The 19,319-nt window shown below is 37.8% G+C and overlaps 1 protein-coding gene and 1 long non-coding RNA gene across 2 annotated transcripts in view; one reads left to right on the top strand and one right to left on the bottom strand.

The window, feature by feature from the left end:
• The window catches only part of F8 (coagulation factor VIII), a 120,405-nt gene that overhangs the window by 36,216 nt on the left and 64,870 nt on the right, over positions 1 to 19,319 (top strand). Inside the window, exons 7-10 of the mRNA XM_019716077.2 lie at positions 2,747 to 2,968; positions 5,191 to 5,449; positions 5,742 to 5,913; positions 18,114 to 18,207. Of these exons, the coding sequence (XP_019571636.2) occupies positions 2,747 to 2,968; positions 5,191 to 5,449; positions 5,742 to 5,913; positions 18,114 to 18,207 (747 nt within the window). The remainder of the gene's footprint in view (positions 1 to 2,746; positions 2,969 to 5,190; positions 5,450 to 5,741; positions 5,914 to 18,113; positions 18,208 to 19,319) is intronic.
• The window catches only part of LOC141569737 (uncharacterized), a 66,740-nt gene that overhangs the window by 16,001 nt on the left and 31,420 nt on the right, over positions 1 to 19,319 (bottom strand). The window lies entirely within an intron of this gene.

Raw genomic sequence — 19,319 nt, 5'->3', positions numbered from 1 at the left:
CATTCCCTACCAGAGCTCTTTTCTCCAGTTTTCCTTGGATAGTCCCGCACCCCAGAGGAAAGCCTACTGAATTCTGGCGTCTAGGGGATCTTAAAGTACAATGGGTGATTCCTTTTCCTGTTACCTATAGAGGAAGGCCTGCCCATGTGCACACAGCTCAGAGTTCTCTTTCCTTGAAAGGGATATTCAAAAATAAACAAATAAAATAATGATCCCAGGAGAAAAAGCAATAATGCTTAGAACAGAAGAGAACTTGTCAAAAACTCTAATTAGTATTTTCATAAAGATTCAAGATACTACATCAATAAAGTGATATTAGGATTCTATGGAAAAAAAACAGTCAAAACTAGAATGTGCTCGCAAAAATTAAGAATACGATGATCAAAATACAAACTCAAGAGAAGGTAGGTAGAATAGAGAAAAATCTCCCAGAAAGTAAAACAAACAGAGATTGAGAATATATTTTAAAACAATTTTTTAAAAAAATCCAAGGGATGATAGAAGAAAGTGTTAAGAATGAAAAGATTTGAATCTTCATATTAAAATTTCCCAATAGGATAAAAAAAAAAAAAAAAGATCCCAACACAAAATTATGACTGGCATCTGAAACATTTAAAAAATAATAAAATAAAATAAAGAAGACATTTTTAAGATAATCAGGACTATCTGGATGTGGACCAGATATCAAACTACCTAAATTAAGAAATTACAAAATTTTGTTTTGATAATAGCACAATCGTTTAGATTTTTAAATGTCAAAGGTGCATTCTAAAGAATTTGCATTGAAATGACATCATGTCTGGGATTTGATTTAAAATACTGCTGGGAAAAAATGTAGACGGGGATAGATGTACTAAGAATGGCAAAATATTGAGCATTATTATAGCAAAGTGATGAATATTAGGTCTGTGAGTGCTTGTTCTGCTATTCTGTCTCTGCTTGTGTGTCTGAAATTCTCCAAAATAAAAAAAATTGCAAATGTTAAAATATATATATGATTGTGGAATTTCAGAGAACAAAGAGAAGATACTTAAGCTTCCCCTGGGAGAAAGAGGTCACATACAAAGACACGAGAATTAGACTGACAATACAATGGAGCAATACCTTAAAAGTTCTAAGAGGAAAGTTACTTTCAAGGTAGAATTCATAGCCAAACTATGAATCAGCTTTGGGGAAAGAATAAAGACATTTTCAGAAATGGTCGCCCTTAGAAACTATTGAACCCTGCTCTCACATAGCTTATAGCATCATTGGGAGAAGACATACAGTAATCAAAGCATAATAATATATATATAAAATTACAAACCAAGAATCACTCTGAAGGAAAATTACATAATTCTATGTGAGCATATAATAAAGGAAACTGATCTAGACTGGGGAATCAGCGAAGGCTTCCCTAAGGAAGTGTCTTTTAAACTGAACTTTGAAACAAGATTAGGAATAGGAAAATGAGGTGACGTGAGATAAGACTGGAGAGGTACCAGGAATCAAGCCATTCAGGGCTGCCTAGGCCTCACTGGAGAATTTGGACTTGATTCTGTGTGGAATGGCAGCAATGAAGAGTTTCAGGCGGAAGGATACTATAATCAAATCTGAAATGCAAGCATATCACACTAGTTTCCTTGGAAGGGAGTATGACCAGATGTGGGAAGACCTGCAATGAAGAAGCTATTCCAGTGGTTCAGATAAGAGATAAGGATAACTAGCTTGAATTAAGATGGTGGGAGTAGTGATGATGGTGAAAAATAGATATATCTGAAAGTGTCAGGAGACAAAACAGGAGACAGCTGTGCCCCCTAGTAGTTACCAGTGTGAGATCTAAACATACGACTGCTTGGGTTCAAGTTTGAGCAAGTTGACCTCCCTGGGCATGAGTTTCCTCTCCTGTAAGAGAAGGGTAATGATAATAATTTCTACATTCATAGGGTTATTGTGAGGACTGAATCAGTTAAAACTTGTAAAATACTTTGGACAGTGCTTGACATAAGACAAGTGTGCAGTAAATATTAGTTATTAATGACAGAGTCACAACTAGTGTTAGACTGGATGTGAGACTGGAGACAAGAATAACTCACTTGCATAACTGAATGCAGGATGGTGCCAGTCACTGAAATAAGAAACTCTAGAAGATTAAGTAATGAAGATCTCAAATTTGATTTAGGACATGTGGGTCTTATGAAATATCCAGATGAAGAGATTCAGAAGGTGATTGCATGAGTCTAGAGTTATGGGAGATGTCTGAAACAGGAGAGTTATCAGCATATATGGATGATAATTGATACCATGAGAATGGATGATATTGTTCAAGGAGAAAATATTGATTAACGAGAGAATAAAGCCTACAACTGAGCAGAGAGGTGGTTTATCGTCTAAAAGATGAGTAGGGAAGGAGAGATCAGGAAAGGAGACAGAAGAAGGAAAAGTCTAAGCAATAGGGGAACAAAACCAAGAAAAGCATTGGCATAGAGGCCAAAGGAGAGAATTTTAAGAAGGAACAATGGTCAACAGGTGCAGATGAAGACTAAAAAGTATCCATTGAATTTAGCAATGTGACAGTCATTGATGACTTTGGCAAGTGCTGTTGGTTTGACAGTACCCCACTGTCCTTGGAAATTTTGGATAATAAAATTATGCAAGTCAAGACAATAACACTTATAAGGTCAATTTGTTCATCCTATCCTAGAAAACGTTTTCCATTTCAAATTCTCTACTTCTTGACCACAGTTATCTTATTCCTACTTTACAGGTCTGAGTGGATGTCACAAGAAATTGGTATATTGGCATGTGATTGGAATGGGCACCACCCCTGAAGTGCACTCAATTTTCCTCGAAGGTCACACATTTCTTATAAGGAACCATCGAGAAGCCTCCTTGGAGATCTCACCAGTAACTTTCCTTACTGCTCAGACACTCCTGATGGACCTTGGCCAGTTTCTACTGTATTGTCATATCTCTTCCCACCAACATGGTAATATCTGTGGATCTTAAAAACTAATAGTATAAATATTCAGCTCTTCTTTTAATGGAATTCATTGTCTACTGTGCAGTACAGGATTATGTTAGTTAAACTTCAACTGAGAATCCCTAGTTGGCAGTTTTTAGAGTAAAGATTTGATCTTGAGTATAAGAGGGCTTGAGCATTAGTAGTATTGGTGAAGTTTTAGTTAAATCCCTGTGATAGAGGTAGGGGAGATACTTTAGGGATAAATGGGGTGTCAAAAATGAGGAGGACAGCATATTATTGGTTTTCCATCCTGATCCCGTTAACTAGACTTTAATACTGTGGAGAGAGAGAGATGGCAGGTCATAGCTGAAGAGATGTTTTATGAGAAATTTAGGGAAATGGAATAAGACAGCACTGCTGAGGTTGTAATCACAAGGTCTCCAGGATATTAGTAGAGATGCTCAGAGCAATAACTAACAAATACAAGAGGATACTGCAGTGCTCAATATGGGTCACCAGACTCTGGTGTGCGTGGAGGCACTCAGCAGACACCTGGTAGGAGATGAGAGCCATTCGGGAAACTCAGAGCATGGCAGGGGATCGTGGATATTGGGAGAAGCAACATGGGAATTGGTGAGTGTATTTGAGGCACCACAGGAGGTTTTTAAGGACTACTTGATGGGGACTTTGCAATGGGTCAAAGGTCCTGTGTAAGCAAATGGAACAATGGTATCTCTAGTTTCAAATTATTGTTAATGTGACCTCATTTGTAGCTATAGACTGTGAAAATTCATACCGTATGATCACCTAACCCCCATTCTCCTTCTTGTGTATTTATTCTGCTAACTCAATCAATCCATCAAGCGTCTTTGTCTACTCCTCTATTGTGGCCTTGGAGGGCAATTAGAGGAGAATGAGGCCTAACCTTCCATGTTCAACAGCAGTTGTTTGTCCCTATCTATGGCATTAACCCTCTCTTCAGGTTCTTTGGTTGCCTGGGAAAAGAGATTTTTTTTTTTTGAAAAGAGATTTGATCTTGTCATGCATCCACTATTTTCCCCTCACGTTCTGTGAGTGACCTTGTTTCGAGTTTTCTGGAGTGACGAAGAACAGGGACCTCTTTTGCTCACCTGTTACATAATATTTATGAAATTTTTGACAACACATTGGGGGACAAAGGGCATCATACTGGGCGAGTAACAGGAAGGTGATCCTATAGGCACAGAGGAATAGGTCTTTTACTTGTAGGCAGGTGGGTCATTATCTAGTTTGAGCCTGATTCAATTTAAGAAAAGTTTGTTTTCTGTCTTGTTTTATTTTATTCTTTCTGACCACTTGTTTTCACTGATTTTAATCGTTTTTCAGAAGAATGCTTTGTTTTATTGGACCTCAGACAAAATCCTTCAGTTTTAGATCTAGAATTGTGTTTAAGGCCACATGAACCCCAGACTAGTTGTCTGCTGCTCCTGACGTCTGCCCCGTTCCCCATTATCCAGTCAACAGGTCACCCTTTTTAGTATTGCTCTTCAAAATAGCCGTACAGCATAGATAGGATAAGGATTATTATCCACATTTTATAAAACATAAAGATGACATTGAGATTGTTGAATAGACTTGCCACAGGGCTTACAACTAGTCACAGGCAGATATGCTCTTAAAATATATAACGTATTTCTTCTATTTTATGTTTTACCTTTTCATGTTTTCATGAACTTGGATGTGTCTTGAAATTTATATCTACCCTAACATTTTTCCTGATAAGCTGTTATTTAATTGATATTTTGTGTCATACTTCACTGGAGTAAATATAGAAATCATTAGGTAACTGTGGAGACAGAGAGTTGGTCTGACCTAGGCTTCCAAACGCTGAAGATATGCTGTTCCTCAAGTCTCCCTGTTTATAATTTATAAGTTGGGGAGTGATAGGCTCAGAGTCAGTTCCAGAAAGGAATATTCATATGTATTATAATAGCAAATTAGTGAGTCTCGAAAAGGGGGTAAAACACGTATTGAAGGAGAGTCAGGCAGAAGGGAAATGATGAGTGCAAAAACCACAGGAAGAAACCAGCAAGTACAGAGATGGAGAAGGTCATCCATACAGAAGAGTGACAACAAAGGGCCCTGGCGTGGAGAAGGCAACGCTTAAGTGAGTGCCTTGAAGGCCCAATGAAAGAGAATGAAGTCATAGAAGTTAAGGTAAGAAAGTCTTGAAGGCACCTGACATTGTGTGGTTTGTCTGATTCCAGGTGGTATGGAAGCTTATGTCAAAGTAGATAGTTGCCCAGAGGAACCCCAACTACGGATGAAAAATATGGAAGACGATGACTATTACGAAGATCCTTATGACTCTGACATGGACATTGTCACGTTAGATGATGACTACTCTCCTCCCTTTCTCCAAATCCGCTCAGTTGCCAAAAAGCATCCTAAAACGTGGGTGCACTATATTGCTGCTGAAGAGGATGACTGGGAATATGCTCCCTCAGGCCCCACCTCCAGTGACACGTAAGTACCTTTTGACTCTTGCTACTTTCGCTTCCCCATACTCAAGAGATTATTCCTAGTTATTCAAAACAACAAATCCTCAAGTCATGTTTACAGTAGGTACTAGTGTGGAATCAAATGTCAAGGGCATTATGTTTGGAAACTAAAATAGCTAAGCATCAAGGATGCTTGTATTTTTCGCTCTCTTTTCTTTGATTAAGTCATATCAGCTGTCTCAGAGTTGGATTTTAGCCGACTGTCCTCTACCTAGAATTCTCCATTCTAACCTCTCATCTTTTTGTGTCTCATACAGAAGTTATAAAAGTCTGTATTTGAACAATGGTCCTCAGCAGATTGGCAGGAAGTACAAAAAAGTCCGATTTATGGCATACACAGATGAAACATTCACAACTCGTGAAGCTATTCAGTATGAATCAGGAATCCTGGGACCTTTACTTTATGGAGAAGTTGGAGATACACTGTTGGTAAGTTGAGAAAACGTAAGGTTGGGTAAGAAAAAAAAGTCGGGAGATTTTTGAGTTTCTAAAATCCTCATAATTCAGCCTTGTCTCTAATGGGCATTATCTTTTAAAAGTTATAAATGCTACACAAATAAATGTAGATTATAAATGTGTTTAAATATGAGTATATAGAATACAAATTTAATACCACCCGTTAAACCTGCCACACTCTTTAAAATACTCATTGTTTAGACTTGATACATATCCTTCTAAAACTACATAAAAATTATATAGTACAGGAATCACCACACTATGTCCTGTGAGCCACATTTGGCTTCTGGTCTGTTTTTGGACAGCCTGTGAACTTAGAAGGATTTTACATCCTTAAAGAGTTGTAAAGAAAAGAGTAATAATGATAAGAATGTGACAGATCTGGATATGGCTCACAAAGCCCAGAGCATTTACTAAGCAGCCCTTTCCAGAAAATGTTTGTTGACCCTTGATATAGGGTATTAAGAATGCTCATGCTGCAAAGAACAGAATATTCAAGGAAGAGCGGTTTCAAAAAATAGGGGTTATTTTTTCACAATTAATTTGGAGCTAGATGGTTGGTTGCATCAACTTAGCAGCTCAAGAATGTTACAAAGGACACTGATTATTATACATGTGGTGGTGAGCAGAACGCCATGCACTATGGTGGACAGCAAATATCATCACACTGCCAGCCACCAAGAATAGAAGTCCAAACACCTCTGCCCATTGCATCTTGGTGTTGGAGTTACCAAGGAAGACACAACAGTTAAACACTGGTTGGAACAATACTTTTACTCACAAAGAGAAGTGACATATTAGAGCAAGATCTGCTCCAATAGTGTACATGAGTACCCCATGGCTAAGTGGGTCTCCCTCAGCAGCTGATGCAGGGCAATTTGCCTATGTGCACCCCTCTCCTGCTGCAACAGAAGGACCCCAACACTCCCCCATGGAGTCTGAAATACTGAAAGCTGGGGGCATGGCTGAGGCCCACTGATGCACATGCTTACGCAGAACAAAGGCGCATTCACTGAGACTGAAACAGGGAAAGATAGTCTCACACAAGGTGATAAGCCTGGAATAGGCAATGTGGGCTCTTTGTTTCCTACTAAGGAAGTGTTCCAGGCCCAAGGCCCATTCTTACGTGGCCAAGCAGGGATCAAAAGACTATGCACATGAGACTGCCTTTCCCCGTATGGAGTTTTGTTAGATATTGCCAAAATGCCTTCCAACAATTCAGTATCAATTTATACCCTCACCTAGAATATATGAGTGCCCTTTTCCCCACACCATTGACAACAATATATATTATAAATGTTCAGAAAGATTTCCAATTTGATAAGGAAAAAATTTATATATTGTCTTTGTTTGCATTTCCCTGGTTAGTAGTAAATTGCATAGTATTTCATGTTTGTTGACTATTTACATGACACCCTCTGTGAATTGCCTGCTTATAAATTTTGTCCAGGTTTCTATTAAAATGGTCATCTTTTGGTTATACATTTGTAAAGACTTTATACATTATAGATATTGGCACATTGTTATTTATCTTTTAAATATTTTTGTCAGTCTGTCACTTGTATACTTTAACTCCTTTATGATATTGTTTGTATTACAAAGATTTTTGATCTTTATGTAGTCAATCTTTTATCAATCTTTTCATTTATGTTTTCTGCCTAGGAATGTCTTCACCACCCCCAAGAGGTTATAAAAATAGTCTACTATATTTTATTCTTTTACTATCATGGTTTTATTTTTACAATATGCATTTTAATTGCTTTGGAAGTTACTTGTGGGTATAGTGCATAGTGTCAAATAAGGATTCCTCAAATGACATCCAATTGGCCCTATCAGTTCTTTCTTCACTAATTTAAAAATGCCTTCTTTATCAAACACTAAATTGCTAAAATTCGTTCTTTTTAAGTGATGTTATCACACTGTTTTAATGACTACAACTACTTGTAATACATTTTGATATTTGTAGGACAAGTCTTCCCTCATTGCACTCTCCAAAATTTCAATTAACTACTCTTAACACAATTTTTCTTCATAAATTGCATTTACCTATTTTTAGTTAGCTGGCAAGAATAATTCAAAAGGCAAAAAGTGTACAATGAAAAGCGAATTTTCAGTCCTCTTAGACTTATAGTTCCATAGCCTGACAATCATTGCTGTCAGTTTTTATATTCCCATCCAGAAATAGTATGTACTGGGGGTGCCAAAAAAAGTATACACATACTTGTATTCATCTTTTGTTATCGGTATATATTGAGTATTACAATTTTAATACATCTTTTTCGTTTCTTAAAATGTGTATACACGTTTGGCATCCTCTGTACCTATACAAGTGTATATGTACATGTTTTACACAAAATATGAGCACTATGTAAATTGTTCTGTACTTTGATTTTTAAAAATTTAACAATGTATTTTGGATATCATTTCATATTAAGATATACAGATCTCCCTCATTCTTTGATTTATGTAAGTTATGCTTTTGGACACCTTGCTGAATCCTAATGAGCTTTTCTATTAAAATGTAAGAATTTGAGGATTATTTCTTACCTTTTATATAGAAATTTTCAAACATACTCAGAAGTACAGAAAATAGTAAAAATAAGCTTCTTTGAACCTATCACTCAGCTTCAAAAGTTATCAACAAATGGCTAATCTCATTTCATCTATAAACCAACTAGGCCTAACAGACATCTATAGAACAGTTTACCCAACTCCAGTAGAATATACATTCTTCTCAAGTACACATGAAACATTTTCCAGGATAGACCATACATTAGGCCACAAAACAAATATCACAATTTTAAAAGAAAACTAGAGGCTAATACCCCTTGTGAATATAGATATAAAAATTTTCTACAACACATTAGTAAACCAAATCTAGCAACATTTAAAAAACATTATACATCATGATCAAGTGGAATTTATCCCAGGAATGCAAGGGTGATTCAACATATAAAAATTAATGAACTACACCATAATAACTGAATAAAGGACAAGAAGTACATGATTATGTAATAGGTGTAACAAGTAGAGAAAGGGGTTTGACAAAATCCACTACCAATTCATGAGAGAAAAAAACTCTCAGTGAACTAGCAACAGAAGTCAAGGTCCTTAACTTGATGAAGAACATCTAAGAAAAACTTATAATATGATGAAAAACTAAATGTTTTCCTCTTGAGATTGGGAACAAGTTAAGATGTCCTCTCTTGTCACTTCGATTTACTATTGTACTGGAAGCCAGTGAAATGAGTCCCCCCCAAAAATGAATTAGGGGCATTTAGATTAAAAAAGAAGAAATAATACTGTCTTTATTTGTGGATAACATGATCTTATATGTGGAAAATCCTAAGGAATGTACAAAAAAGCTATTAGAACTAAGAAAACAAGTTCAGCAAGGTTGTAAGATACAAGATGAATATTAAAAATACGTTGTATTTATATGTTTCTGTATATTTATATCAATGAATAAACTAGAAATGAAATTAAGTAAACAATTTCATTCACTATAACATCAAAAATACAATAAAATAGTTTGGGATAAATTTAACAAACAAAGGTGTAAGACTTGTACACTAAAAACTACTAATCATTGCTGAGATAATTGAAAGAAGATCGAAATAAACAGAAAGACATGTTATTTGTTCATGGATTGGAAGAGTCCATTACTCTTAAGACTCTTCCAAATTTATCTATAGATTCAACGCAATCCCTATCAAAATCCTAACTGCCTTTTTTTGCAGAAATTGACAAGCTGACCCTAAAACACAAATGGAACTACAAAGGAACCCCTAATAGACAAAATAATCTTTTAAAAAAAGAACAAAGTCAGATGACTCACACTTCTTGATTTCATACTTACTACAAAGATACAGTAATCAAAAGTGTGATATTGGCATGGGATAGACATATAAATCAATGGAATACAATTGAGAATAAACCTATATATTTATGGTCATTTGACTTTTGACAATAGTCCTAAGACCAATCAATGGGGAAAGAATAATCTTTTTAACAAATAGTGCTGGGAAAACTGGATACCCACATGCAAAAAAATAAGGGTTGACCCCTTCCTTACACCATATATAACCATTAACTTAAAATGGATCAAAATCATAAATATAGAAGCTAAAACTATAAAACACTTAGAAGAAAATATAGGAGTAATCTTTGTGACCTTGGATTAAACAATGGAGGTTGTTGTTTTTTTTTTAAATATGACACCAAAAGCAACAAGCAACAAAAGAAAAAAAAATAGATAACTGGACATCATCACAATTGAAAACTTTTGCACCTCAAAGGACAACAACCAGAAAGTTAAAAGATAACCCATGGAATGGAAGAAAATAATTGCAAATTGTATATCGGATATGGGTCTAGTATCCAGAATAAATAAATAGACTCTTACAACACAATAATAAAAAGACAAATGACCCAACTGAAAAATGAGCAAATGATTTGCATAGACATTTCTCTAAAGATGAAATACAAAGTGGCCAATAAGTACATGAAAAGATGCTAAACGTCATTAGCCATCAGGGAAATGCAAATCCAAACCACAATGAGATACATTTCACACCCACTAGAATGGTTATAATCAACAAGACAGATAATAATAAGTATCGGCAAGGATGTGGGGAAATTGGAACCCTCAAAATTTCTGATGGGAATGTAAAATTCTGCAGCCACTTTGATAAACACTTGGCCATTCCTCAAAATGTTCAAAATGGAGTTACCATGTAAGCCAGCAATTCCACTCTTAGACATATGAGTATACTCAAGAGAAATGAAAACATAGGTCCACAAAAAGTCTTGTATACAAATGTTCATAGCAGCATTATTCATAATAGCCCCAAACTGGAAAGCATTCAAATGTTCACCAGTTAGTGAATGGATAAACACAGGTGGTATATCCATATAATTAAAATACTATTCAACAATTAAAAGAAATGAACAACTCATACATGATACAACATGGATGCAATTCAAAACATTATGATAAGTTAAAGAAGTCAAAAAGAAAGACATATACTACATAATTTATATGAAATATCCAGAAAAGGCCAATTTATAGAGCACAAAGCATATTTGTGGTTGTCAAGGTCTAGGGTGAGAGCAGGAATTGACTGCAACCCAGCATGAAGGACCTTTTTGGGGTGATAGAAATGTTCTAATTCTGGATTGTGGTGATGATTGCAAAATTCTGTAAATTTACTAAAAAAATCATTGAATGGGTGAATCACTTAAAATGGGTGAATTTTATGGTATATAAATAATACCTCAATAAACATGTTTTAAAAATGGACAGAAGTGGGTGGCCAGTCAGCTCAGTTGGTTAGAGCGTGGTGCTAATAACACCAAGGTCGCCGGTTCTGTCCCGACATAGGTCACTGTGAGCTGCGCCCTCCTTGGGGGGAAAAAAAAAGGACAGAAGGCTCCAGTCAAGATGGCAGAGTAGGTAAACACTGTGCTTACCTCCTCTAACAACCACATCAAAACTACAATGAGGGGCCGGCCTGGTGGCTCAGGTGGTTAGAGCTCTATGCTCCTAACTCCGAAGGCTGCCAGTTCGATTCCTACATGGGCCAGTGGGCTCTCAACCACAAGGTTGCCAGTTCAACTCCTTGAGTCCCGCAAAAGATGGTGGGCAGCGCCCCCTGCAACTAAGATTGAACACGGCATCTTGAGCTGAGCTGCCTCCCCGATGGCTCAGTTGATTGGAGCGCATCCTCTCAACCACAAGGTTGCCGGTTCGACTCCTGCAAGGGATGGTGGGCTGCGCTCCCTGCAACTAGCAACGGCAACTGGACCTGAAGCTGAGCCACGCCCTCCACAACTAAGACTAAAAGGACAACTTGAAGCTGAACGGCACCCTCCACAACTAAGATTGAAAGGACAACAACTTGACTTGGAAAAAAGTCCTGGAAGTACACAGTTCCCCAATGAAGTCCTATTCCCCTTCCCCAATAAAATCTTTAAAAAATGTTAAAAAAAAAACAACCAAGTACAATGAAACTACAGAACAACCACCACTGAGAATTGCCTGAAGTCTAGCTGAAGAGAAGCTCTATAACTAAGAATACAGAAGAAGCCATGGAGACTGGTAGGAGGGGTGGAGATACAGAACGGGCTGGTCCCACACCCGTGTGCAGTGGTTAAAAAATCAGGAGGGCTGTCTCAGCTGTGGAGGCCTACCCGGAGGACCAAGGTGTCCCAGCTCCACACCAGGCTCCCCAGCCCAGGGTTCCAGTGCCAGGAAGAGAAGTCCCCACAACTTCTAGCTGTGAAAACCAGCAGAGATTGTGGCTGAGTGAGGTGGAGGGCTGCTGGAGTCCTAGGCACTCCACTTAAAGGGCCGGCGCACAGACTTACTCACTGATGGGCTCACTCACTCTGAGCTCCAGCGCTGGGGCAGCAGCTTGAAAGGCGCCAGGGACATTCAAAGAAGAACTGGATTATTGCGCCTCAGGGTAAGAGCTGGAGCAGCAGCTTTCTCCCAGATAGAAGTGCTGGTAGAATCCATTATTTCTTTGTTGAGCCCTCCCCACTCCCAGAGTGCAGACATAGGCAGCCGCCATATCTGAGTTTCAATCAACCTGGCTAAATCAGTTCGTTTGCCTGCCCTAGTGATTCTGAGACCCTGCCCCACCCAATATGTGGGCCCACCCAAGCCACTTCCAGTGGGTTTTCCATACAAATGGTCTGCCTTAGCTCATGCTGAAGACTTTCATAAAATCTCTCAAAAGTTCACAAACCCCAAACAAGCAGCATCTGACCCCAGCATGCCCCACACCTCTTGCTAACCGACCCCAAGCCCAGCACTACAGGCAGCTGGCCTCAGTTTGCAGCTTAGCCTCTCCTGGGTACTTTCAAGCCCAGGACAGGTGGCAACCATCTGCAGATCACTTTGTAGCTCGTAAAAAGTGGCCCCAGGCAGGGCACATTCAGTGGCTAAACATGGCCTGCAACGGTCCCTCCCAAGAAGCTCCAGAACCAATACATCTAGTGGCCAACTTCAGACCACACGAGAGCACCACCCAAACACCTCCAAAAAGGACACACCCAAAGGGCTAATGGGCAGGCACCAGAGCCCTGCTAAGGTGAATCCTGTTCTGTAGGGTCAGCCCCTGCACAACAGCTCCTCCACTGTAGTCACAGCCAGTCCTCACAACTAATCAGTCTGAGGGGCAATCCCTCTTACTGACACGCAAATAGCAACCAAGGCTCAACCACAATAGGAGGGCACACAGCCCACACAAAGGACACTCCCAGAGTACCCAGCACACACGACCAGGTAGACTATGCCACTGGGCCTCACAGGACACCTACTACATAAGGCCACTCTACTAAGACAGGGAGACAGAGCAGCCCTACCTAATACATAGGAAGAAACACAGGGAGGCAGCCAAAATGGGGAGACAAGGAAACATCCCAAATGAAAGAACAGAACAAAGCTCCAGAAAAAGAACTAAAAAAAAAAAAAATGGAGACAAGCAATCTACTTGATGCAGAGTTCATAAGGATGCTCAATGAGCTCAGTGAGAACTTCAAGGAAATAGACATACAAGCCCAGGAAGTACAGAGAGTCCCAAACAAGATGAACCCAAAGAGGCCCGCACCAAGACAGACCATAATTAAAATGCCAAAGGTTAGAGACAAACAGAGAATCTTAAAAGCAGCAAGAGAAAAAAAAAAAAACCTACAAGGGAGCTCCAGTAAGACTGTCAGCTGATTTCTCAACAGAAACTTTGCAGGCCAGAAGTATTCGAAGTGATGAGAAGCAAGGACCTATAATCACAATTACTCTACCCAGCAAAGCTGTCATTTAGATATCAAAGGACAGATGAAGAGCTTCCCAGACAGAAAAAAGCTAAAGGAGTTCATCACCACCAAACCAGTATTACAAGAAATGTTAAAAGGACTTCTTTAAGAAGAACAAGAAAGAGATAAAAATATGAATAATAAAATAGCAATAACTACACATCTATCAACAATTACTTTATATATAAAGCATTTGAGTGCTCCAGTCAAAAGACATGGGATGGCTGAATAGATCAAGAAACAAGACCCTTACATATGCTGCCTACAGGAGACTCATTTCACATGAAAAGACACACCCAGACAGAAAGGGATGGAGAGAGAGAGAGTTCATGAAAATGGAAACAAACAAGCAAACAAAAAGCTGTGGTAGCAATACTTAAACCAGACAAAATAGACTTTAAAACAAAGGCTATAACAACAGACAAAAAAGGACCCAGTAATTCCACTTCTAGGTATTTATCTGAAAAACCAAAACACTACTTTCAAAAGACATGGGCACCCATATATTCATTGCAACATTATTTACAATAGCCAAGATACGGAGGCAACCTGGGTGTCCATCAATGGATGAATGGATAAAGAAGAGGTGCACTTACAGGGTAGAAAGTTCACAAACTTAATTGTCCAACCTTTCGTATATACGATGGAGCATTACTCAGCCATAAAAAATAATGAAATCTTGCCACCTGCAACAACATGGAAGGATCTAGAGGGTATTGTGCTGAGTCTAGTAAGTCATACAGAGAAAGACAAATATCATGTGATTTCACTTGTGTATAGAATCTAAAGAGCAAAATAAACGAACAAACAAAACAGACACAGACTCATAGATACAGAGAATAAACTGATGGCTGCCAGATGGCAGAGGAGATGGGAGGATAGTTGAAAAGAAGGAGGGGATTAAGAAGTACAAATTGGTAGTTACCAGTCACAGGGACGTAAAGTATAACATAGGGAACACAGTCAGTATTGAAATAACTGTGTAAGGTGTCAGATGGGTACTAGATTTATCCGGGGTGATCACTTTGTAAGTTATTAATATATAAGTGTCTAATCACTATGTTATACACCTGAAACTAATATAATATTGTATGTCAACTGTAATTGAAAAATAAAAAAATATTTTAAAATGGACAGAAAAAAAGATTAGATTCAAAGGAATGAGAATTAAACTCTTGTGGTTACTATTGCTATGTACCCTACTACATCAAAACTTAGTGGTTGAAACAACAGCCGTTTTATCATTCTCACAGGTTATGTGTGTCAGGAATTCAGGCAGGGCTCAGTTGGGCAATTCTTGATCTTTGTGGCATTGACTGAGGTCACTTGGTGGTAATCAGCGGATCTGGAGGGATCAAGACACCTTTAGTCACGTCTGGCACCTGAATGGGGATGACTCAAAGACTACAACTGCCAGCCAGAGCACATGACTGTCCTTGTGGTTTGGCTTTCTCACACCCTGGCAGCCTCAGGATAGGGATTTCATATACACGTGGCTCAGGGCTCCAACTGTGTGTGTTCCACTAAAGCAAGTTAGAAAGTGCATCACCTTTTATTACCCAGCATCAGAATTTACAAAACACTTTATGACACAATCTTAGTCAAAGCAGCCAAGGCCCACCAAAGCCCAGAATCAAGGAGAGGAAAATTTGGCCTACCTCTTGATGGAAGGAGTGGAGTATCAAAGAATTTGGGAGCCATATTTTAAAACTGCCACATAAACTGACAGCTTGCTTCTCTAGGGCAACAAGGGAAGCCAGATGACAATGAAATCATGTCTTCAGTGTTTTGAAAGAAAATTACTATTAACCTAGTAAGGATTGCCATTTTATTGGCAATTTACACCAATATTCACAGAATACATAGTTTTATACTAAAATTTTAAATGTAGCATATAAGAAAAAAAGGAAAGACCCATTAGTTCTTTTTTATTAGGTAGCATAACCTTAGTTGTAAACTTGGCCAGGAAATTATGAGAAAGGAAAATTTAAATTACAGACCAAATGCATTATAAACATAGATTCAAAAATCCTAAACAAAATTTAATAATCCCAATACAGCAATGTATAATACATTACACATTGCTGTATATACAATATATAATACATTGTGACCTAGTTGATTAAACCCAGGAGTACTAGGTAAACTTAACAGTAGAAAGTCAAATATGGTAATCTACTATATTAACACATTAAAAGGGTAAAATATCATCTAATAACTTCAATAGTTTCAGAAAGGGCATTTATCAAAATTCAACATCCATTCAGAATTAAAAGTCATAGGAAATTGGGATTGCAAGGGACATCTTTATTCTGATAAAGATTCACAGAAACCTACAGTCACCACCATACTTGGTAAAACTCAGAAATCCTTCTGTTTCAGATCAGGACAAGACACAGTTTACGGGTATCACCAACTTCATTTAATAATTTACTAGAAATCCTAGCTATTGTTCTTAGGAGAAAAAGTAAATTTTTAAGATTGGAAAGGAATAAACAAAACTGGTATTATTTGAAGATTAAGTAAATGAATGACAGATGGTGGGAGCTAGCTTTCTCACTGTTGGAGAGGATAATTATAAATAAACAAAAGGGAAAGGCTAGAATGAATCGTGTGATACTGGATCAGAGTTGGAGACATCAGTACAAACTCATGTTTAGCTTAATATAGATACAGACGGCTAGAGTCAGAAATAATTATAAACATGTTTTTACATAAATATTACTATATTTCCTAGTTCTGTCCACTGAGAGGACCTAGAAGCAATGACATCCCAGTAGCAATGAGCACACCCGAATCTTGGTTTCTGATACCAGTCTCCAATAAAAGGAGCCAAGGGCTTGGAGGATTGGTTACTCTAGGGCTGGGATGGGGAAAATGCAAGATGAACCTGGAGCATCTTGTGGTTCCAGAAAGTAAGAATGTGCTCAAAAAAAAAAAAAAAAAATAGGTGGGACAATGTCACAGGGATATAGGAGCCAACTTAAAGAGCTTCTAATGGCCAAGCTGGAAGAATTTGAGCAACAAAATAAATAGAGTAGTATTGGATTATACTTAAAAGTATAAAATAAATATCCATGAGTCTTTACTGATATAAATAAATAATTGAATAAATAAATAGATGAGGTAGCACAGACAAATCTCACATGCAGAGGAATTCCAAAATAATATATGTAGGTCTATGATCCGTTTTGGATTAATTCTTGTGAAGGGTGTAAGTTCTGCAAGTAAATTTTTTTCCAGCACCATTTGTTAAAAAGACGATCTTTGTTCCATTTTATTGTCTTTATTTATTTGTCAAAGATCAGTTCACTATATATGTACAGGACTATTTCTGGGCTCTCTATTCTGTTCCAAAAGGAAGTTTTTTTTCAATGGAAGATGCTACAACCTTCTTGCGTACTAGTACCAAAGAAGAGATGCTGGCCTTAGATAGAAACTGATTTTAACAGGAGAGAATATGGCCATATATGCATATAGGTAGGTAGAGTTGATGGTGGGAGAATGAGACAGTTTTTTTTTTTAAATGCTTCACTTTTCTCAGTGAAAAAAGAAGCACCTGAGAGTGAGGACCGAGAAGCAAACAGTCAACTAAGTCGGTGGGAAAGTGAATTTCTAGGAAAACGTAACAGGTTGACGAGGTAGCTTGAGTGCCCACTTGAGATTTACCGTCATTAATTTAAAAAGGCTAGGTGCAGAGCTGTGTGACTTTTTTCTCCTACATCATTCTGCTGCTTGGGTACAGCTCAAAAACAGGATGTTTAGTGGGTTTTACCAAATGAGTGGCTTTTAAGACAAGAATGCAAGTGGAAGTTGTTTTTTTATCCTTGGAACTAGAGGCTGGGTTGCTGTCCTCAGGATTCTCAACTGCTGTGTCCATGTTATTGCTCTTCCATCCTTCCTCTCCTTTAAAGCTCATGCAATCAGACGATGTTGACCGCCACCCTTGCTTAATCTATAACCAACTGCTCCCCATCGTGCCTGCTCATGCGGTCATGATTTTATCACCCAAATCACTGTTCTCCTCTCCACTATTGGGGAATTCAGTGCCCAAATGGTGGAACAGGCTGAGGGGAAGCAGTGACATTCAAATTCTACTTAGTGTGTGAAGGTGCAAAGAATACTTCCTGAAATAACTGAAATGATTTTAAAGAAATGGGGTCTGTAGTGAGAAACCTAAGTAGCTGTGTGAGCAATTTTATGAAAAGAACAAATAATTTGAGCTTAATCTAGACTTAAACCCCTATGATAGGAATGCAAAGCAGCTTTTGTTTTCTGGAGATAGGTCACACTTTTCATCTTGATCCTAGTTGTCTTAGGACTTGATCTTATTTATATCTCATTTATACTTTCAGATTATATTTAAGAATCAAGCAAGCCGACCTTATAACATCTTCCCTCATGGAATCACTGATGTCACTCCTTTGCACTCAGGGAGAATGCCAAAAGGTAAGTGTTATCTCATTTTTGTAGTCCTTACGTGCCGATACATACAGATGAGGTCACAGTCTCAATAACAACTAAAATTATGTTGGTCTTTGTGAGGCTGTTATGTACCCTATAGGCACATTTACCACCCACCATCTTTTACGCTATAATTTCCATATAGATTCCGTCTATATGCTTTGCAATTCCTGCAAGGAAATGCTATGATTTTTGCTTTAAACAGTCATAGGCAGTTTTAGAAAATTATGAGAAGTACTCTCCTTCATATTTACCCAGCTATTTACCATTATCTTTTCATGCCTTCCGGGAAATCCAAATTTCCTTCTGGCATCACTTCCATTCAGATAATTTCCCTTCAGCCTGAAGAATTCTCGTTAGTATTCCTTATAGTGCAAGTATGCTAGAGATAAATTCTCTTAGTTTTATTTTAGTTGAAATGTCTTTATTGTGTTTTTACTTTTGAAGGATAACTTCACTGAGCATAGAATTCCACAGGTGAAGAGTTTTTTTCGTTTTTTTCCTTTTAGCACTTTCAAAATATTGTTTCACTAGCCTTTATAATAGCTCAGTCTTGATTCCATTGAATCATTCTTCCCCTCTTGTCATTTTTCTCTGGCTGTGATTTTCTTCAGATTTATCCTACTTGAAGTTCACTGATCTTCCTAGATCTATAAATTTGTTTTTCACCAAATTTGGAAAGATTGCAGTCATTATTTCTTCAAATATGTGCCCTGTTCTCCTTCTCCTTTCCTGGGCCTCCATTTACATGTATGGTTGCCCTTTTGGTGTTGTCCCACATGCCTTCATGTTTTGATATTTTTTCTTTCTCCCTCTCTTCTGCAGACTGGATAGTTTCTATTGATCTATCTTCAAGTTCACTGACCTCAGACTGGAATTTCTGAGTCACAGTATATGTATATTTATTTTTAATAGCTAGCCACACCTTTATCCCCAAATGAAGTAATAATTTGCACTGCTACTAGTCATATATGAAAATATAATTTCCCACATCCTTGATAGCTAGACAATAATAGTTTTCTAAAATCATGCCAATCTGGTGTGTGAAAAGTGATGTCTCATTTTTGCTTTAATTTTAATTTAACTTCTTGGAGTGT

Source organism: Rhinolophus sinicus, chromosome X, assembly GCF_036562045.2.
Source record: "Rhinolophus sinicus isolate RSC01 chromosome X, ASM3656204v1, whole genome shotgun sequence".
NCBI lineage: Eukaryota > Metazoa > Chordata > Mammalia > Chiroptera > Rhinolophidae > Rhinolophus > Rhinolophus sinicus.
The sequence above is the reverse complement of the archived record's forward strand: the minus strand, read 5'-3'. Positions and strand labels throughout refer to the sequence as shown.